The sequence below is a fragment of the Aspergillus tanneri genome (genome assembly GCF_003426965.1).
Source record: "Aspergillus tanneri strain NIH1004 chromosome Unknown AapTan_2_pilon_pilon_pilon, whole genome shotgun sequence".
In the NCBI taxonomy this organism is placed as follows: Eukaryota; Fungi; Ascomycota; class Eurotiomycetes; order Eurotiales; family Aspergillaceae; genus Aspergillus; species Aspergillus tanneri.
In genome coordinates, this window is record NW_022984629.1 from 1473093 (window position 1) to 1486961 (window position 13869).

General features: G+C 48.8%; 4 protein-coding genes across 4 annotated transcripts; 1 reads left to right on the forward strand and 3 right to left on the reverse strand.

Annotated features, from left to right (window-relative positions):
• Nucleotides 1-30: 30 nt before the first annotated feature.
• Nucleotides 31-397, reverse strand: ATNIH1004_000455 (uncharacterized protein; the record flags this gene model as incomplete). The annotated part of the gene is made up of 2 exons (XM_033565169.1): nucleotides 31-198; nucleotides 302-397. 2 exons carry the CDS (start codon nucleotides 395-397, stop codon nucleotides 31-33), a joined length of 264 nt encoding a protein of 87 aa, XP_033430926.1.
• A 1797-nt stretch (nucleotides 398-2194) lies between these two features.
• Nucleotides 2195-7336, forward strand: ATNIH1004_000456 (uncharacterized protein; the record flags this gene model as incomplete). Its single annotated transcript, XM_033565170.1, has 1 exon — nucleotides 2195-7336. The coding sequence occupies one exon, from the start codon at nucleotides 2195-2197 to the stop codon at nucleotides 7334-7336; it is 5142 nt and encodes a 1713-aa protein (XP_033430927.1).
• A 609-nt stretch (nucleotides 7337-7945) lies between these two features.
• On the reverse strand, nucleotides 7946-10869 carry RDH54 (DEAD/DEAH box helicase; the record flags this gene model as incomplete). The annotated part of the gene is made up of 2 exons (XM_033565171.1): nucleotides 7946-10559; nucleotides 10625-10869. 2 exons carry the CDS (start codon nucleotides 10867-10869, stop codon nucleotides 7946-7948), a joined length of 2859 nt encoding a protein of 952 aa, XP_033430928.1.
• Nucleotides 10870-12802: 1933 nt separating this feature from the next.
• Nucleotides 12803-13225, reverse strand: ATNIH1004_000458 (uncharacterized protein; the record flags this gene model as incomplete). The annotated part of the gene is made up of 1 exon (XM_033565172.1): nucleotides 12803-13225. One exon carries the CDS (start codon nucleotides 13223-13225, stop codon nucleotides 12803-12805), a length of 423 nt encoding a protein of 140 aa, XP_033430929.1.
• Between the last annotated feature and the right edge of the window lie 644 nt (nucleotides 13226-13869).

A 13869-nucleotide genomic window follows, 5' to 3' on the forward strand; every position in this document is an offset into this window, starting at 1 on the left:
GAGGGTACTGGAGTACTTTTTATGATATGATCAGGCAATCAGAGAATCATCTGCGGAGATTCCAGCCTCGATGATCAGCGTAGCCAGTCTTGGCACAAGCGTTGTTGACGGGTTTCCGCTGCACTGGCTGGAATCATCTTCTTCTCTCCATGCTCTCTTTGGCAGCTCCAACAGCTCTAGCTTCTCCACTACCTTTTGCTACCATGCCTGTCAAGACGGCCCTCCTCCATCCGTACTACCCACTGGACGCCCCCATCCATGGATATGTGGCCAATAACACGTCTCTTTTGTCCCTTCTTACCACCGCCAGTGTTGGCGCGGCTGCCTTGCTAGGAACCACGTTAGGCCTGGTTAGCTTTCTGCGACCGGGTTTGAGTCGAGCCGATAGGATCGCCATTCTGTGGTTTGTTCTATGTAGGGATCTCCGCAGTATATTTGGACCAGTCGTGGAAAAACTAACACTGTACTTTCTGGGGTTGTTTAGCGGGCAGTCTTCATTGCTTTTTTGAGGGTTATTTCATAACCCACCATGACCGCATGGCTCCTGCCCAAGACTTCTTTGGACAACTGTGGAAAGAATATTCCCTGTCTGATTCAAGATACATGACGTCAGATACCCTGGTGTTATGCATGGAGACGATGACCGTTGTATGTATATGACCCCGGGCCATTTAAGGACGTCTGCAACCCCATTGATTAAGACGGTTGAACAGCTGCTCTGGGGTCCACTATGTTTTCTCGTTGCGTACTCGATTTTTACGCAGAGTTCCCTGCGTCATCCACTACAGCTTACAGCTTGTATGAGTCACCTATATGGCGATTCACTTTATTATGCTACTAGTCTCTATGACCATTACGTCCATCATCGTCCATATAGTCGACCGGAGCCCTATTATTTCTGGATATACTATTTCTTCATGAATTTTATCTGGATCTTGGTTCCACTTTGTAAGTCCCCCGTTTGAGGTGCGATCCAGTGGACATTCCACTGACACGGGGCCTAGATTATTTTTCACTGAGTATGAGGACGACATCCCATGCATTTAAGAGCCTGAGGGAAACGTCGGCGCAACGTAAAACGCATTAAGGTACAGCGGACGAGAAGTACCCCGAGTCCACTTCAGATGTTAAAGAGATGTGCGGGAAATTCTGGCCAGATATATAGTTTGCAAATATACCAACTGTGGGAGCCAGTCAAGGTGGATGGCATCTTCGGGCCCATCCTTTGTGACGCGTAGAGAGTGGATCGTGGCCCATGCGACGATCGACTCAGTCATCGTTACAATCAAAGTCCAGAATGAAAATGATTAATTATCCGATGGATATCTGGACTGAAGCCATTTGCTAATTCCTGCATGTTCTGGGCCTCTGATGGAGCTGGAGACAGAGGAAGCCAGTAAAAAGGATGCGATCACGAATCAGCCCAACAAGCATTTTCCCGGAAATCGACGTGACAGTGATCGAGTGGCACGGACAGAGAAAGTTAGAAAGTACATAACTCCGTTAGAGTATCGAATCTCTTCAGTCCTTAAAATAGCCGAAGAGCGCCCAGAAAACATCCAACGAGAGGCTGTGTTGATTGCTCGTTTCCCCGGCAGCGTCGACATGAAACTGCATCGGGACTAGACCGAGTAAGTATAGCATTCATGACGACGCTGACCGTGGATGATTCTCTCTTTGTCAGAAGACGGCAGTTTGGGTTGGTTTTGTGCATGTGATGTGATTGAGGATTATGAATGACTCTGAAAGCTGAGCTCGTCTGACCTGTTGATCTCGTCTTCCGTCATATCTATCCAGAATTCATTCGTTCATTCTTGCCATTGTTGATTGATTCATTTCCTGGCCATTCCTTACCGCCTGTTCGGTCGGATCGTCAGTGTTTATTTTATTTTATTTTAATTTTGTTGTTTTCCCTCCCTTTGCTTCGGCGTCCTTGTGTCCTCTAGAAGACTGGTTCGAATCGTCCCTCTGAAGTGATCGTGAGTTCGTTTTATTTCCTTGCTAAGTTATTCTCGTCCACACTGTAAACAAACAGGCATGACATACATTCTATCTCCGCCGGGACAACAACAACAAAGCCTACTTGTCTTCAAAAATAAATCCCCTCTACCAGCTATGATTGTTGTCTCGGATAACCCCTGCTGTCCCCCCGAACCATGCTAATAGCTTTCTTCCATCATCATCACAGACATCGATGCCGTCTCCCGCCCCTCCGCATCGCCCCTCCAATCACGGGGGTAGCACCAAATCGACTCCAGCCAAACAGAAACCGTTGGATATCGGACAGCCACTGGGAGTTTATGACACTAACTCGGTGCGAGCGAAGGTCCGCAGATGGCAACAACAGGGTGGAGGAGTGATCACTGCCGACGAGGTCTACTATGATGACGAAGACGAGAATTCGATCGCCGAATCAATCCCCAAGATCACCAAGGAAAAGGCACCCATCGCAAGCTCTACCACTCGCAAGCGCAGTAAAAGCACCCCCCGGAAACGAGTTATTAGCGATGAGCACTGGAGGCTGAATCGGAGCTCTACAACCCAGATCCCTCCGCCGAAACTACCAACACCCAGGCGTATCGCTGAATATACGGTAAACGATCCGGCACAGGCTGCGGGCAAGGGAAGTGACAAAGGTCGATCGCCCTTGACGTCTCGTAGTACGGAAAAAATTGGCACAACCTCAGAGTTACCGAGTAGGGACCGGAGAAAGTCTAGAGTGTCTCGAGACGCCGACTCAGTCATTACCAGCAAGATCGAAGAGGAAGTTACTTCGCATAATGACTTCTCCAAAGGTGCCTCGCGACCCACGAGCGCAGGGAAGTCGCAGCTGGTGGCTAAATCAGAACCCTCCGAAAGCACTGGGAAAAAAGAAGGTACAATGGAAGATGATACGGAGTGGGGGGGTAGCGATGCCGATTTCTCAGAGCTGTCACGAAGACGAGCGAAAGGCCCAAATCTGCCGAAAAATCGTGCTCCTCTGAAACCCCCCAAGGGCGGTATATTTGGACACATGCTGGACGAATCGCGGAAGATGTTCGGCAAGCCAGAACCCCCTAAGCCGACTCCTAATATTAACCGTGGCGCGAAGATTGAGGCATGGTTGACGGACATGTCTGACCCGTTTATGGACGATATGGGTCTGGACGTGGAAGTCCCTGCACCTTTGAACACTAGGGCCAATAGGACGAAACAGTCTCCAAAACGAGAGCAGAACCATGATCGTGCGGTCGATACGGACATAGAGGGCAAAGTGTGCCGGAAAAGCACCAACAAAAAGCACGTGAAAAGCAAGGAGGATTTGTCTGCTAGTGAGAATGAGAGGCGGCCGGTAGACGAGAAGGTGGTCTCGAGGGAGTCCTCTAGCAGGAAGAGACCGAACGAGCACAAGTCTAGCCGGTCATCTCCCAGTGTCAAATCAAATACGAATCGTGAGAAAGCCAACATTCAGAAGGAAGAGACAGATACAGAGACTCATCTTTTCTCAGATGGCTCCGAGGTATCAGGCAACAGTTCCCCCGTTCCGCTTAACCGGAAACGACAAATGCCTAGCACAGGTCTCCATACATTGTCCACTATTGCGTCTGTGGAGTCTATGAGCAATACTGGCGATAAGCATTCTCAAGCACCTCTTTCTGAGCTGCCCTCAAAGGAGCAGTTGTCGACGGCGGCCGCTGAAGGGGATCAGGAGGAAAGGGACCAATTTGATCCCAACTCACTCCCTGTGGTCTCTACGCAGTTGAAGAGACGCCTTACCACCCATGATGATCTGATATCCGTCCTTTCTGCTCCAAATGGAAGGAGTAGGAGTCTCCGGTCCGCTCGGAGCATCAGGACGAATAAGAGCCGTATTGCAACGGCGACCATTCCAGACCTCCTCAAAGAGCTATCGGCAGATGAAGTCAAATACATGCGCGAGCTCAAGACATTAGTTGGTGGTGTGATACCGGTGCTTCTCACATGTGTTCTTTCAAAATCAGACTCGGCCATTGCTGCTGGCCTGTTTCGACCGTCCATGGACACCAAAGATGAACTCAATTTTACCAAACCAATAGTGGACATGGGCGTGGCGGTTGAGCGATTGAAAACGCTGCATAAACGAGTCCCCGAAGACAACGTGGATTCCTTGCTCAGCTGGGCCCAAGGAGCACAAAGGGTATACCGCGAATATCTGAAAGCATGGAGATTAGGCTTTAAGGATGTTGTTGTTAATCTGGCTCCTCTTGAGGAAGGAGAGGGCACAGAGAACGCGGATACTAAGAGCTTGGATGAAGGAATGGCCCGGGATGAAAACGGAGACGTGGTGGACGCAGATGGTGAGAAGGTTGACGTTGCATATCTGCTAAAACGCCCCTTGATCCGTCTGAAATACTTGGCGAAAACTTTCAAGGGGATCAATATACTTCAACCCTCGCCAAAGGCCGAGGAAGTAGCTACGGCATACCAAAGCCTTGTCACCGATGCTCGCCGCCGAGCGCGCGATGAACGAGCCAGACTGGAGGATGAATCGGCTGCCTGTATCGATGCCACCAGAGCTCGGGACCCTGCTACGCTGGGGCCACTTACGGATGTTAAGATTGAGAAAGGCCGTCGAGTTCGGGCTCGAGACTTCTTCAACTTATCGTTATATCATTCGAGCGGCCAAGTCATAGATTGCCGTGCGGAGCTACTGCTGAGAGAATACGACGCAGACAACAGAACCGGAGGGGACTTGCTGATCTGCGAGATTGATCATTCCGATCGATGGCTTCTGTTCCCCCCGATAGATACAGCCCATGTCTCTGCTCGTAACGGTGATGCAAAGGGGGAGATTGTGGTCATGTTGCGCAGTGCTCCCGGACCAGCGAAACCATGGCAAGAACTCCTATCACTCCGAATCGATGAAGAGGACGTTGGTTTCGAATGGATCCAAATGTTAGGACTCAATCCCGTCCCACCTGTTATTTGTCGGAGCCAGAGCTTCATCGAACGCGCGAGACAACGGCAACGAGCACAAACAGCTACGTGCAATGATGATTCCTCGACCCAGAAGGTCCCTACGAGCCCTACGACTATGGACGTTCCTATTGGGGAAAAAGTGACCACTCGTACCCTACGACGCTCCTCGGCTCAAGAGCAATTATCTGATCCAAGTACCGTGGGCTCTTTGGCTAACGAGTCTCAAATATCCGCTCAAACAGAAATTACTCGAGAGTCGAACCATGCTGTGACGGACCAGCAGTCTTCTACAAAGCCTTCGCCACAACCCCAGTCCTCCATTCTTCATGCTAGGGACCCTCGAAAGATTGCGACTGGCGATGACCGATCGCCTGCCGGCCTCAAGCGATCTAAAGCGAAGAGAATCGCAGCACGAAACGATGAGAGCGCTCCCTCGAGTCCTAGCTTGCCAAAAGACTCCATTCCGGAACATGACTTGGCTCCTTCCACTCCTCGCCGGCAACATGATGATGCCAACAGCGTTGAGCTACAGAAGAAACCACAGGAAAAACAATATCCGCCTCAAACCCCGACAACGGATGTCCCCGAAAGCTCTCCAAGGGTGTCATCCGTCCCATCCATGAATCTGCCTCTGATCCCAAAGATCCGACAAGAAAGTAGCCAGTCGTACATTACTGAGTCTATAGAGTCCCTGTCAGATGAGGAATATGCCCCACTGGATCTGCAAAGCTCGCCGGAGAGTCCTACAAGGAAGAACAAGAGCCACTCCCGGTCGAACTCGGACTCTATCGATCAAAATAATGGGGAAGAACCTCCTGCGCCACCACCACACTCTCGTTCCCCCAGCTCTACTTCAGGATCCAGTCTTCTCAACACTCCTGTTCTTAGCCCAAGCGGCGCCCGGCCTCGTCGCCGCGGCTCTTCCCCATTAAAGCATGAATATGAGCCGTCTACGGCGTCCGACTCTTATTCTGATTCCGAGACTTCTACTGTCCGGCGCTACGACTTGTATTCGGATTCAGACTGCACCGCATCCGATAGCTCGGATGATGAATCGGAGGACGACCTCCCCCCAGTCAAGGATCACGATACCTCTAAACTGGCAGTGCAGGCTTCGTTCATTACACCTGTACCTAGCTCTCTGTCTCCATCTAACTCCGCATCTCAGGGTGGTTATAGAACAGTTCCTCCGCAGCCTGAAAAGTCAACCACTGCTGTTGCCTCCGTCTTTGCGTGGTCGGATAAAGGCTCCTGGGATAGTGTTTTTCCCGATGACTGCAAGTTAATTGTCAGCCCTGGTCTTGTCGAGGCTTATGAGATGAAGGATGCAGCCGCTGCAGAGGAGGGCATATTCTTGAAGAAAGCTCGACCGGTAGTTGCACTAGAGCTCACACCACTGGTGCCCATCCGGCGTGGTACAGCCATTGATATTAGCATCCGTTCTCCTCCAACTGAAAGATCGAAAGTCACCTGGAGCAATAACATCATGTTCCGGTCCAAGAACGCAGATGAATGCGAAGCCCTTTACGGACTCATTAACCATGCACGCATCAATAACCCGACTTACATAGCTTTGCAAAATGCAAGAGGCCCTCTTGCCGACCAGCCGATCCCTGTTGATCGTCCCAACAAGTCTGGAGGTTTGTTCGGCTGGCCACGTCGCAGGAGGAGCTACCGTGCTTCAGCTTCACCTCGGTCCCTCGCCGACAATTCCGAGAGTAGCGTAGGGACCATGAGCAGTGCGTTCTCGGCGCTGAAGCGCTTTGGGGCGGGAAGCAAGATGTTCAGTATTTCGCGGTCCTCTGTCACTTCTCGCAGTCTTAAAAATGAAGATAGCTTGTACTCAAGCTCCGCAGGCTCTGGCTCAAACCATTCACCCAGCTCAGGTCTTGGTAGGATTGCAGCGGCCATTAAAGGTGTCGATGGTATTGGCCTCTCGAATGCCAAGATCCGGCTCTACGTGCGCGAGACTCAAACCAAGTGGCGCGACATGGGTGCAGCAAGGTTGACTATCATGCCATCGACTCGGGAATCCTCCAATCCCGAGATAGCAATGACTGGACAAGTCGATTCAAACGATGCAGCTGAAGGGACCGACGGAAGCCCACCCGGCTCTGTAACCGTGTCGCCTCATCGGGGCTTGGAATCTGAAAAGCGTATTCTCATCCGCGGCAAGATGCGTGACGAGGTGCTTCTTGACGTCTGCTTGCCTGAAAGCTCGTTCGAGCGTGTGGCAAGAACTGGGATCGCTGTCTCCGTGTGGGAAGAGTCTGCAGGCGGTGCTATGCCGAAGAAAGGCGGCGTCACTGGCGGGTTCTCCAGAATATACATGATCCAGATGAAGAGCGAAGCTGAAGCTGCATATACCTTTGGGCTTGTAGGCAAGCTCCGATACTAGTACAGTCCTCAGCGGGGACTCTTCTTTTTATTTCTGATGATTAAATATTTCCAAGTTCTCAAATTTCCCCATTTTCTTTTCCTTCTTTTTTTCCATTCATCCTTTCTCCTTTGCCCAATTCTCGTATATCCCCTTTATTTAACTTCATGTCACGTGCCAACTATTCTGACTATCTCCTTTGTCCGTTGTAACTGTTTATTTATGCATGCCCATACGCAGGCCAGTTTTTGTCTTCCATGATCTTCTTTTCTTTCTTCACTTACCATGACCTTAACCCCTATGTGAAAGACGATATGTATGTGTATCCATGATGCAAGGAATGTTATGCTGCCACTTTCAAATTGAAATAAATATATAGTAAATAGCAAGTGTCTTCAGTTTTACCTATTTCTGCCTCTTTCAATACCCGGAATAATTTGTTTAATGTTATATCTTGTAAAAGAATGATGGCACAAGGTCTAAATTCTATCAAGATCATCAATCTAGCCACATGAATAAGGATGGCCATATGTATGTACATGCAATGCAATACCAAAGTTCAAACATAATCTCCGAACCCATTTTGTAAATAAAGAATATGCCAATGAAGTGCCCCATAAAAGTTGAAAGTTAGTCAATCACAATCGGTGACGACGAGCTATTGTTGTCTTTAATTTCAGCCGCGCCGGATTTCTTAAAGACAAAATCAACTCGATTACCTTCCTCTCTCAATACTGAGAGAAGAATATCATCATCGAGGGCTTGAGGGACGTCTCCACTTTTGTCCGTGGAGACGGAAAGAAGTTTCGAGTCGATATGCACGTACTGAGATAGCGATTGTTGTATTTTGAGTTTCTGTTTATTGTTTCCGGCCTCGTTGGGGTTCTCGAAGCTCGAAGGCCGTGTGGAGCGGGTACGCGCAGCGGAGGTCCAGGCTCTGATTGAGCGCTCTTGCTTCTCAATGTCGAGCTGGGAGGCTTTAATGAGGGCTGGGAGGTCCGGGAAGTCTTCCTCATCTCCTTCCGCAGAGGATTTGTCAGTATCAGAGACTTCTTTTGAGTCATCATCAGAGTGCGTAACGAGTTGTCCCGTTCCTTGGCAGTCGCAGTTTAGTAAATCGTGGGTTTGGCATTGGCTTTCCTGATCTAGACGGAAGAGGTCCTTCAGTTCATCCCGGGAGAACTGGGCCACAGTGTCTTTGTTCTCCATGACGCTGTCAGCAAGCCCGAGCTTTGTCACCTGGCGTTGCCATATTTTTTCCTCCAGACTGCCTTTGAGTAGGATGCGGTATATTCGACATGGGCGTTTCTGGCCATCGCGGTGGATTCGAGCCATAGCTTGGATGTCAGTGGCTGGATTCCAGTCTACATCGAATAGTACAAGCCGACTGGCCCCTATCAGATTGAGTCCTGTGCCTCCTGCCTTCGCGGACAGCAGGAATGCAAAGCACAGATTTGTTGGAAGACGATTGAAGTCCTCAACCAGAGATTGGCGTTTCTGAGCCGGTGTTGAGCCGTCTAGACGGAGGAATGGAAGAGAGAGGGATGTGAGAAGGCTGGCTAATAAATTCAGCGTGGAGGTATAGTTTGAAACAAGGACAATCTTTTCTGACGTTTTCGTATGTAGGGTATATAAGAGTTGATCTAGCACTCGGATTTTGGCACTGGAAGACGGCGAAAAATGCCGTAGCAGATTTGGCGGAAGAGAAGATAACAATGCGGCAACTGTGTCGTTGGAGTTTTCCTCCTGGTTCTTGGGTGAGAGAAGAGAAGGACTATTGCATAATTTCTTAAGGATCGTTATAAGATGCAGAGCATTTTCTGAGCTGCCTAGGACGCTCTGAAATACCGGGGATACAAGCACGTTTTGGTATATAGTAGCTTGGGTTCGAGTTGGATTACAAAACAACACATACTCTGACTTCGGAGGAAGGTATTTGGCCAGAATATCAGCTGTTCTGCGTAGCATGAACTTCGAAGTAAGCTCCCGTAGTTCATCACTCCTTACTTCACCTTTCTCTATATCCTTTCTGGTTGCTTCTGGCTGTCTGCTTCTCACGATTGGGCCTTCGAACTCCCGGATAAATGTCTTGAAAGTACCCAGGACTCCGGGATTTACCAAATCTACCGCCGCAAAAAATTCCTTCAGGTCATTCTGGATCGGAGTACCTGACAAGATAATTCTTTTCGTTGTGTTTAGTGACTGTATTGCTTGGCCACTTTTGTTCTGAAGTGTTTTCAACCTGTGGCCCTCATCTGCGATGATAATATCGACCCCAGCACCTCTGGCTAGCCCCTCTTGGACCGTTCTCAATTTTTCATAACCCATAATCATGATACTGTAAGCTCTGCCCATTGTAAAATCAGTCAGTCGTTTCCTTCTGTCGTCAAAAACAAAAACACCAATTCGTTCGTTCCCAAGCCATTTGCGGAATTCCTTCCTCCAGTTGTTGATAAGAGTCACTGGGCATACAATGAGAGCTTTCTTAATCACAGGGCCAGCTTCATAAACCGGGTTCTGTTTTAAAAGTGTCCATAGAAGCGTTATTGTCTGCAAAGTTTTACCGAGCCCCATATCATCCGCTAGTATAGCACCCTCACCATTGAATGATCTCATCCCCATTACGCACTCATAGAGGAATTTCACTCCCTCACGTTGATGTGGCCGCAGATGCTTGCATATTATAGGATCGACAACGACGTCAACAATCCGCTTTCCACGGGGTACAGATTCTGGCCGTTTCATCACCAGTGCTCCTGGTTGGTTGGGGTCATGACGCGGGGTCGGTTGATCCGTTGACATCTGAGGTACAACTGTGCTTTCCAACAGAGAATTTTTATATGCACTACTTTTTAATTTGGGCTTCGAAGAAGCAAGGTTCGCAATAGTCGCTGTGTGGGTTCCCTTGCTAGGGGCCTGTTTCCAAGACACGGCAGATTTTGAAGTATCGTGTCGGCTACTCACAACAGGGACAAACGTTTTCTTTGGCGGCGATGGCGGGGTTGGAGTCTCCTTTGTCCCTAGTAACTCTTTGCCAGATAGATATTCCTTTCTTGAAATTTCCGAATCTACCTCAACTTCTTTCCCTCCGATCGAAATCATAACACCTGGTTCGAGATACGAACCATGTATTGCTCTGCCCATGTCCCTTCCAGAGATGTCTTGCAAATAGGCATAGCCACCTCTTGTGCAAAGAATTCCATCACCATCCCAGGTTTTGTTCTTCTTAGTGGTAGGCTTGCGCCTGCCAAAAGTTATTTAGAGCTGGATAAGAATGGGAAGAAAAGAAAAAAAGACGGCTAGCCATACCATAACACATTGAAATATTTTTCGCCAGTCGCGTCCGCTCCATTGCTCTTATCATCGGACATCCTCCCAATGTTTTTCACTTGCACCAAAGGCTTTCGGTCATCAGTTGCGCATTCTGGATTCACGCGTTGTTTCTTTGCCGGAGGAACATCACTTTCTGGAAGATTTTTAGACGGAATTGAGGTCGAAGTGGCCGGTAGGGATGGTTTCCTTATCAAAGGAGGCTTGAACGGCTTGAACACCATCGCGTGAGATGGTGAGTGGACGTTGGAGAGAAACGAGCAACTTGGCTGGGGAGACGCGACCACATACGGAGACGCGTTATCACGTGATATTCTACTACTATTGCCAGTTTTGGCATACAAATGCCACAGATTTACGTTTCTACAGCAAGAAAGCCTCTCTGGGATACTGCACTTTCCAATGCTGTTTCAGAATTTGAAGCTGTCCAGATTCTATTGATATTTACTCCAGAAGCCTTAATTCCATCCCGATCTCACGCTCATTGCGTGGACTGAAGCAATGTTGATGTGACGATAGCCACATCTCACCCTGTTCGAAAGCTAGAAGCAGAGTTAAGGATAACAAGGTAGTACTGTGGTTGCCAGCTCTATTTCTAAAAGCATGGCCTTAATATATAGGAAATTGAAGCTCATGGCGCTAACATACCCATCACCGGTGGTTGTCGCTCGTCGCTATACGGGCCACTCACCATCCCGTAATGCGAGTCAACGCAATACATTGAACAGCAAGACAACTTGCGAAACACTGATTGATTTTCAGTCCATCATCCATGGAGAAAGGGTCTTCTAGAACGCCGTCAATTGTCGACGTCTCCAGAAATCTGCGATTCTCCGGTTTTCAGGTCCGGATTGTCCTTTGGATAGACTCGAGACATGCACGCCATGGTTGGGCCCTCTTTCATTAATTCAACCTTTATGAGATACTCAGCTAAGAGAGTAGCCCATTTTGAATCGTACGGCCCCTCCAAGTGTGCCCAACATCGGAGCAACCGGATTGCTCTCCAGCAAACAGCATAATTAAGGCACCCGAACGCCACATACAAAAGTGGGTTATAATACCACTATCAAAAACTATAGTGGGTCGCACGGGCAACCTGTCCATGATATCTTCCACGAGGGATCAAGTTTCCGGGTATTCAGGCGTGTCACTGGGTATGATAGCATCGTAATGGAGATTCAGACATTGTTGTGGTCCGAGACTGGTCGTCTTCAATGTGAGTCGGATGATACTCAATCCTCTGCGCTCCTTTGAGGTGGGCGGATAAATAGAAGACTCTAAATGCCGGGAATAGTGATTCAGGTGTGAAATAATTGGCTGTTATTTCAAGAGCAGTACGTTGTAGTTCGATGCTACCTCGGCCTGGGACGTGGGCAGAGTTTGCGTGAGGGACAGGAGATGTCTGCTCAACACACAATCCAACACGTGGCGTACCTCATGGAGATTTTGCAAGACCCATTGAGCATCGGCCTGAGCCATGTGATGAAAATGCTCCATCAAGACTCAGCAGTGGCCCTTCAACCCTAAAGTATATTAATTGGATGCCCAGCTTCACAACGCCGAGACTAAGCAATCCTCGATAGGCCGTTCCCCTGACATTCCGAGGACAAGCTGTCTCACAGCCTTAAGTTCTTTCATAATTCGTAGACCAATCTGGGGATGCCTGGATGCGCTGTCATACTGCCCACGAAGCAATTCCCGGAGAATGAAAACTAAACAGCAGAGTAAGAACACGTCCTGTAGCCGATGATCCCAGAAGGCACGCAGAGTTAAGAGGGAGAATGACCGACAAGACTGTTAGGGATTCAATAGATTAGCTAGTAGTGACATTCCATATATCTCGATATCCTGATGGATGGCACCCACCGCCACCGCGGCATGGGAAACCGTCAATTCAGTGGCTCATTTGTAGAGCAAGCTTTTTATGGTACGGAATCAAAAAGGTTCCAGAGTGTGGGAGCTGCGTAATTTTGGAAGTACGAGAAGCACCCACGCTCATCCGATGTCTTCGGCCAGCACTTGCCGTCTGCCAGTGCCGGACCAAGGCAGGCGGGACAGGTCATACACATCATAAGACGGGCCGGTTGATGAGCATTCATAGAACTCGCCTAAGATCTCACCCACTAACACGGCGTGCTCTGCACCCGATTTTGTTTGTTAGAAGAGCTCTGGGTGGATTAGGGACCATTGAACCCACTTGCAGCTGCGACATGCGGTCTTCGATCGCTGGGCGCGTTCACGACGCCGCATGACCATCACCGTTTGCTCTGCCAAACCCACCACTACCGCCACCAATCTCTCTGGCAATTGACCCTCTACGAACCTTACAGAGGGGTTGTTCCCCAGCCCAACTGCGGATAGAGCCAAACGGTCATCCATAGCGGTAAGTATTTTGAGTAAACTCTCTGAGTGGGATTCGAAGACCGCATCCAAATTGACAAGTCCAACGACGACCGAGGAACTCACTTCTACCAACTCAACCTCGTCGACTGCACCAGAAGTCTGTAAAGGGTTGGGTATATGCAAAACATCCCCCCACTTCTGAAAATTCTGCGGTATGGGTTTCTTGAAAGATGACATACTCTATGGGTACCAGTCCGTTCCCTTCCGTTCCCTTCCCTTCCCTTCGCTGGACACAATGTGCTAATCGTGTCATGCAGCACCAAGGACTCTAACTCCAATCGGGAACGTACTATACCGATGGTAAGAATGCCGAATTCGGCTGCGGTGTCATTGTTCAGCACAAAAACTGCGAAATGACAGGCATGCAAATGGTAGCGTAAGTTCAGGATATCCCCATTCCTCCAGATCGTTTTCAATTGAGAGGTTATGAAATTCATAATTGTGGGCCAGGGCATACGATCATCTTTATCAGTCACCGGTGGAGGGTGTGGAAAATGGGGATCAGTCCATTTCAAAGTCTGTTGACTGTCAACTACGTCTCCGGGTGCAGCGGAACCAACGGTCCGCTGGAAGTGTTCCTAGACTGGAGGTACATTTGTCTCCCTCTTCTGATGATTCTATGACTTGCTAGTGTCTAGTAGCGTGGTCTATTTTTTTTTTTTTTTTTTTGAGGGTAGATACTGAGAAAGAGTTATGTTCTGTGAATATCTCAATTGTATCTATAGAATTTCATTCTTTGTATCATACAGTCTATTAGACATTAACCACGTATGCATTGGTAGCAAGTCTAATATTTAGGCATAGTGTATAGAAACTGGTTT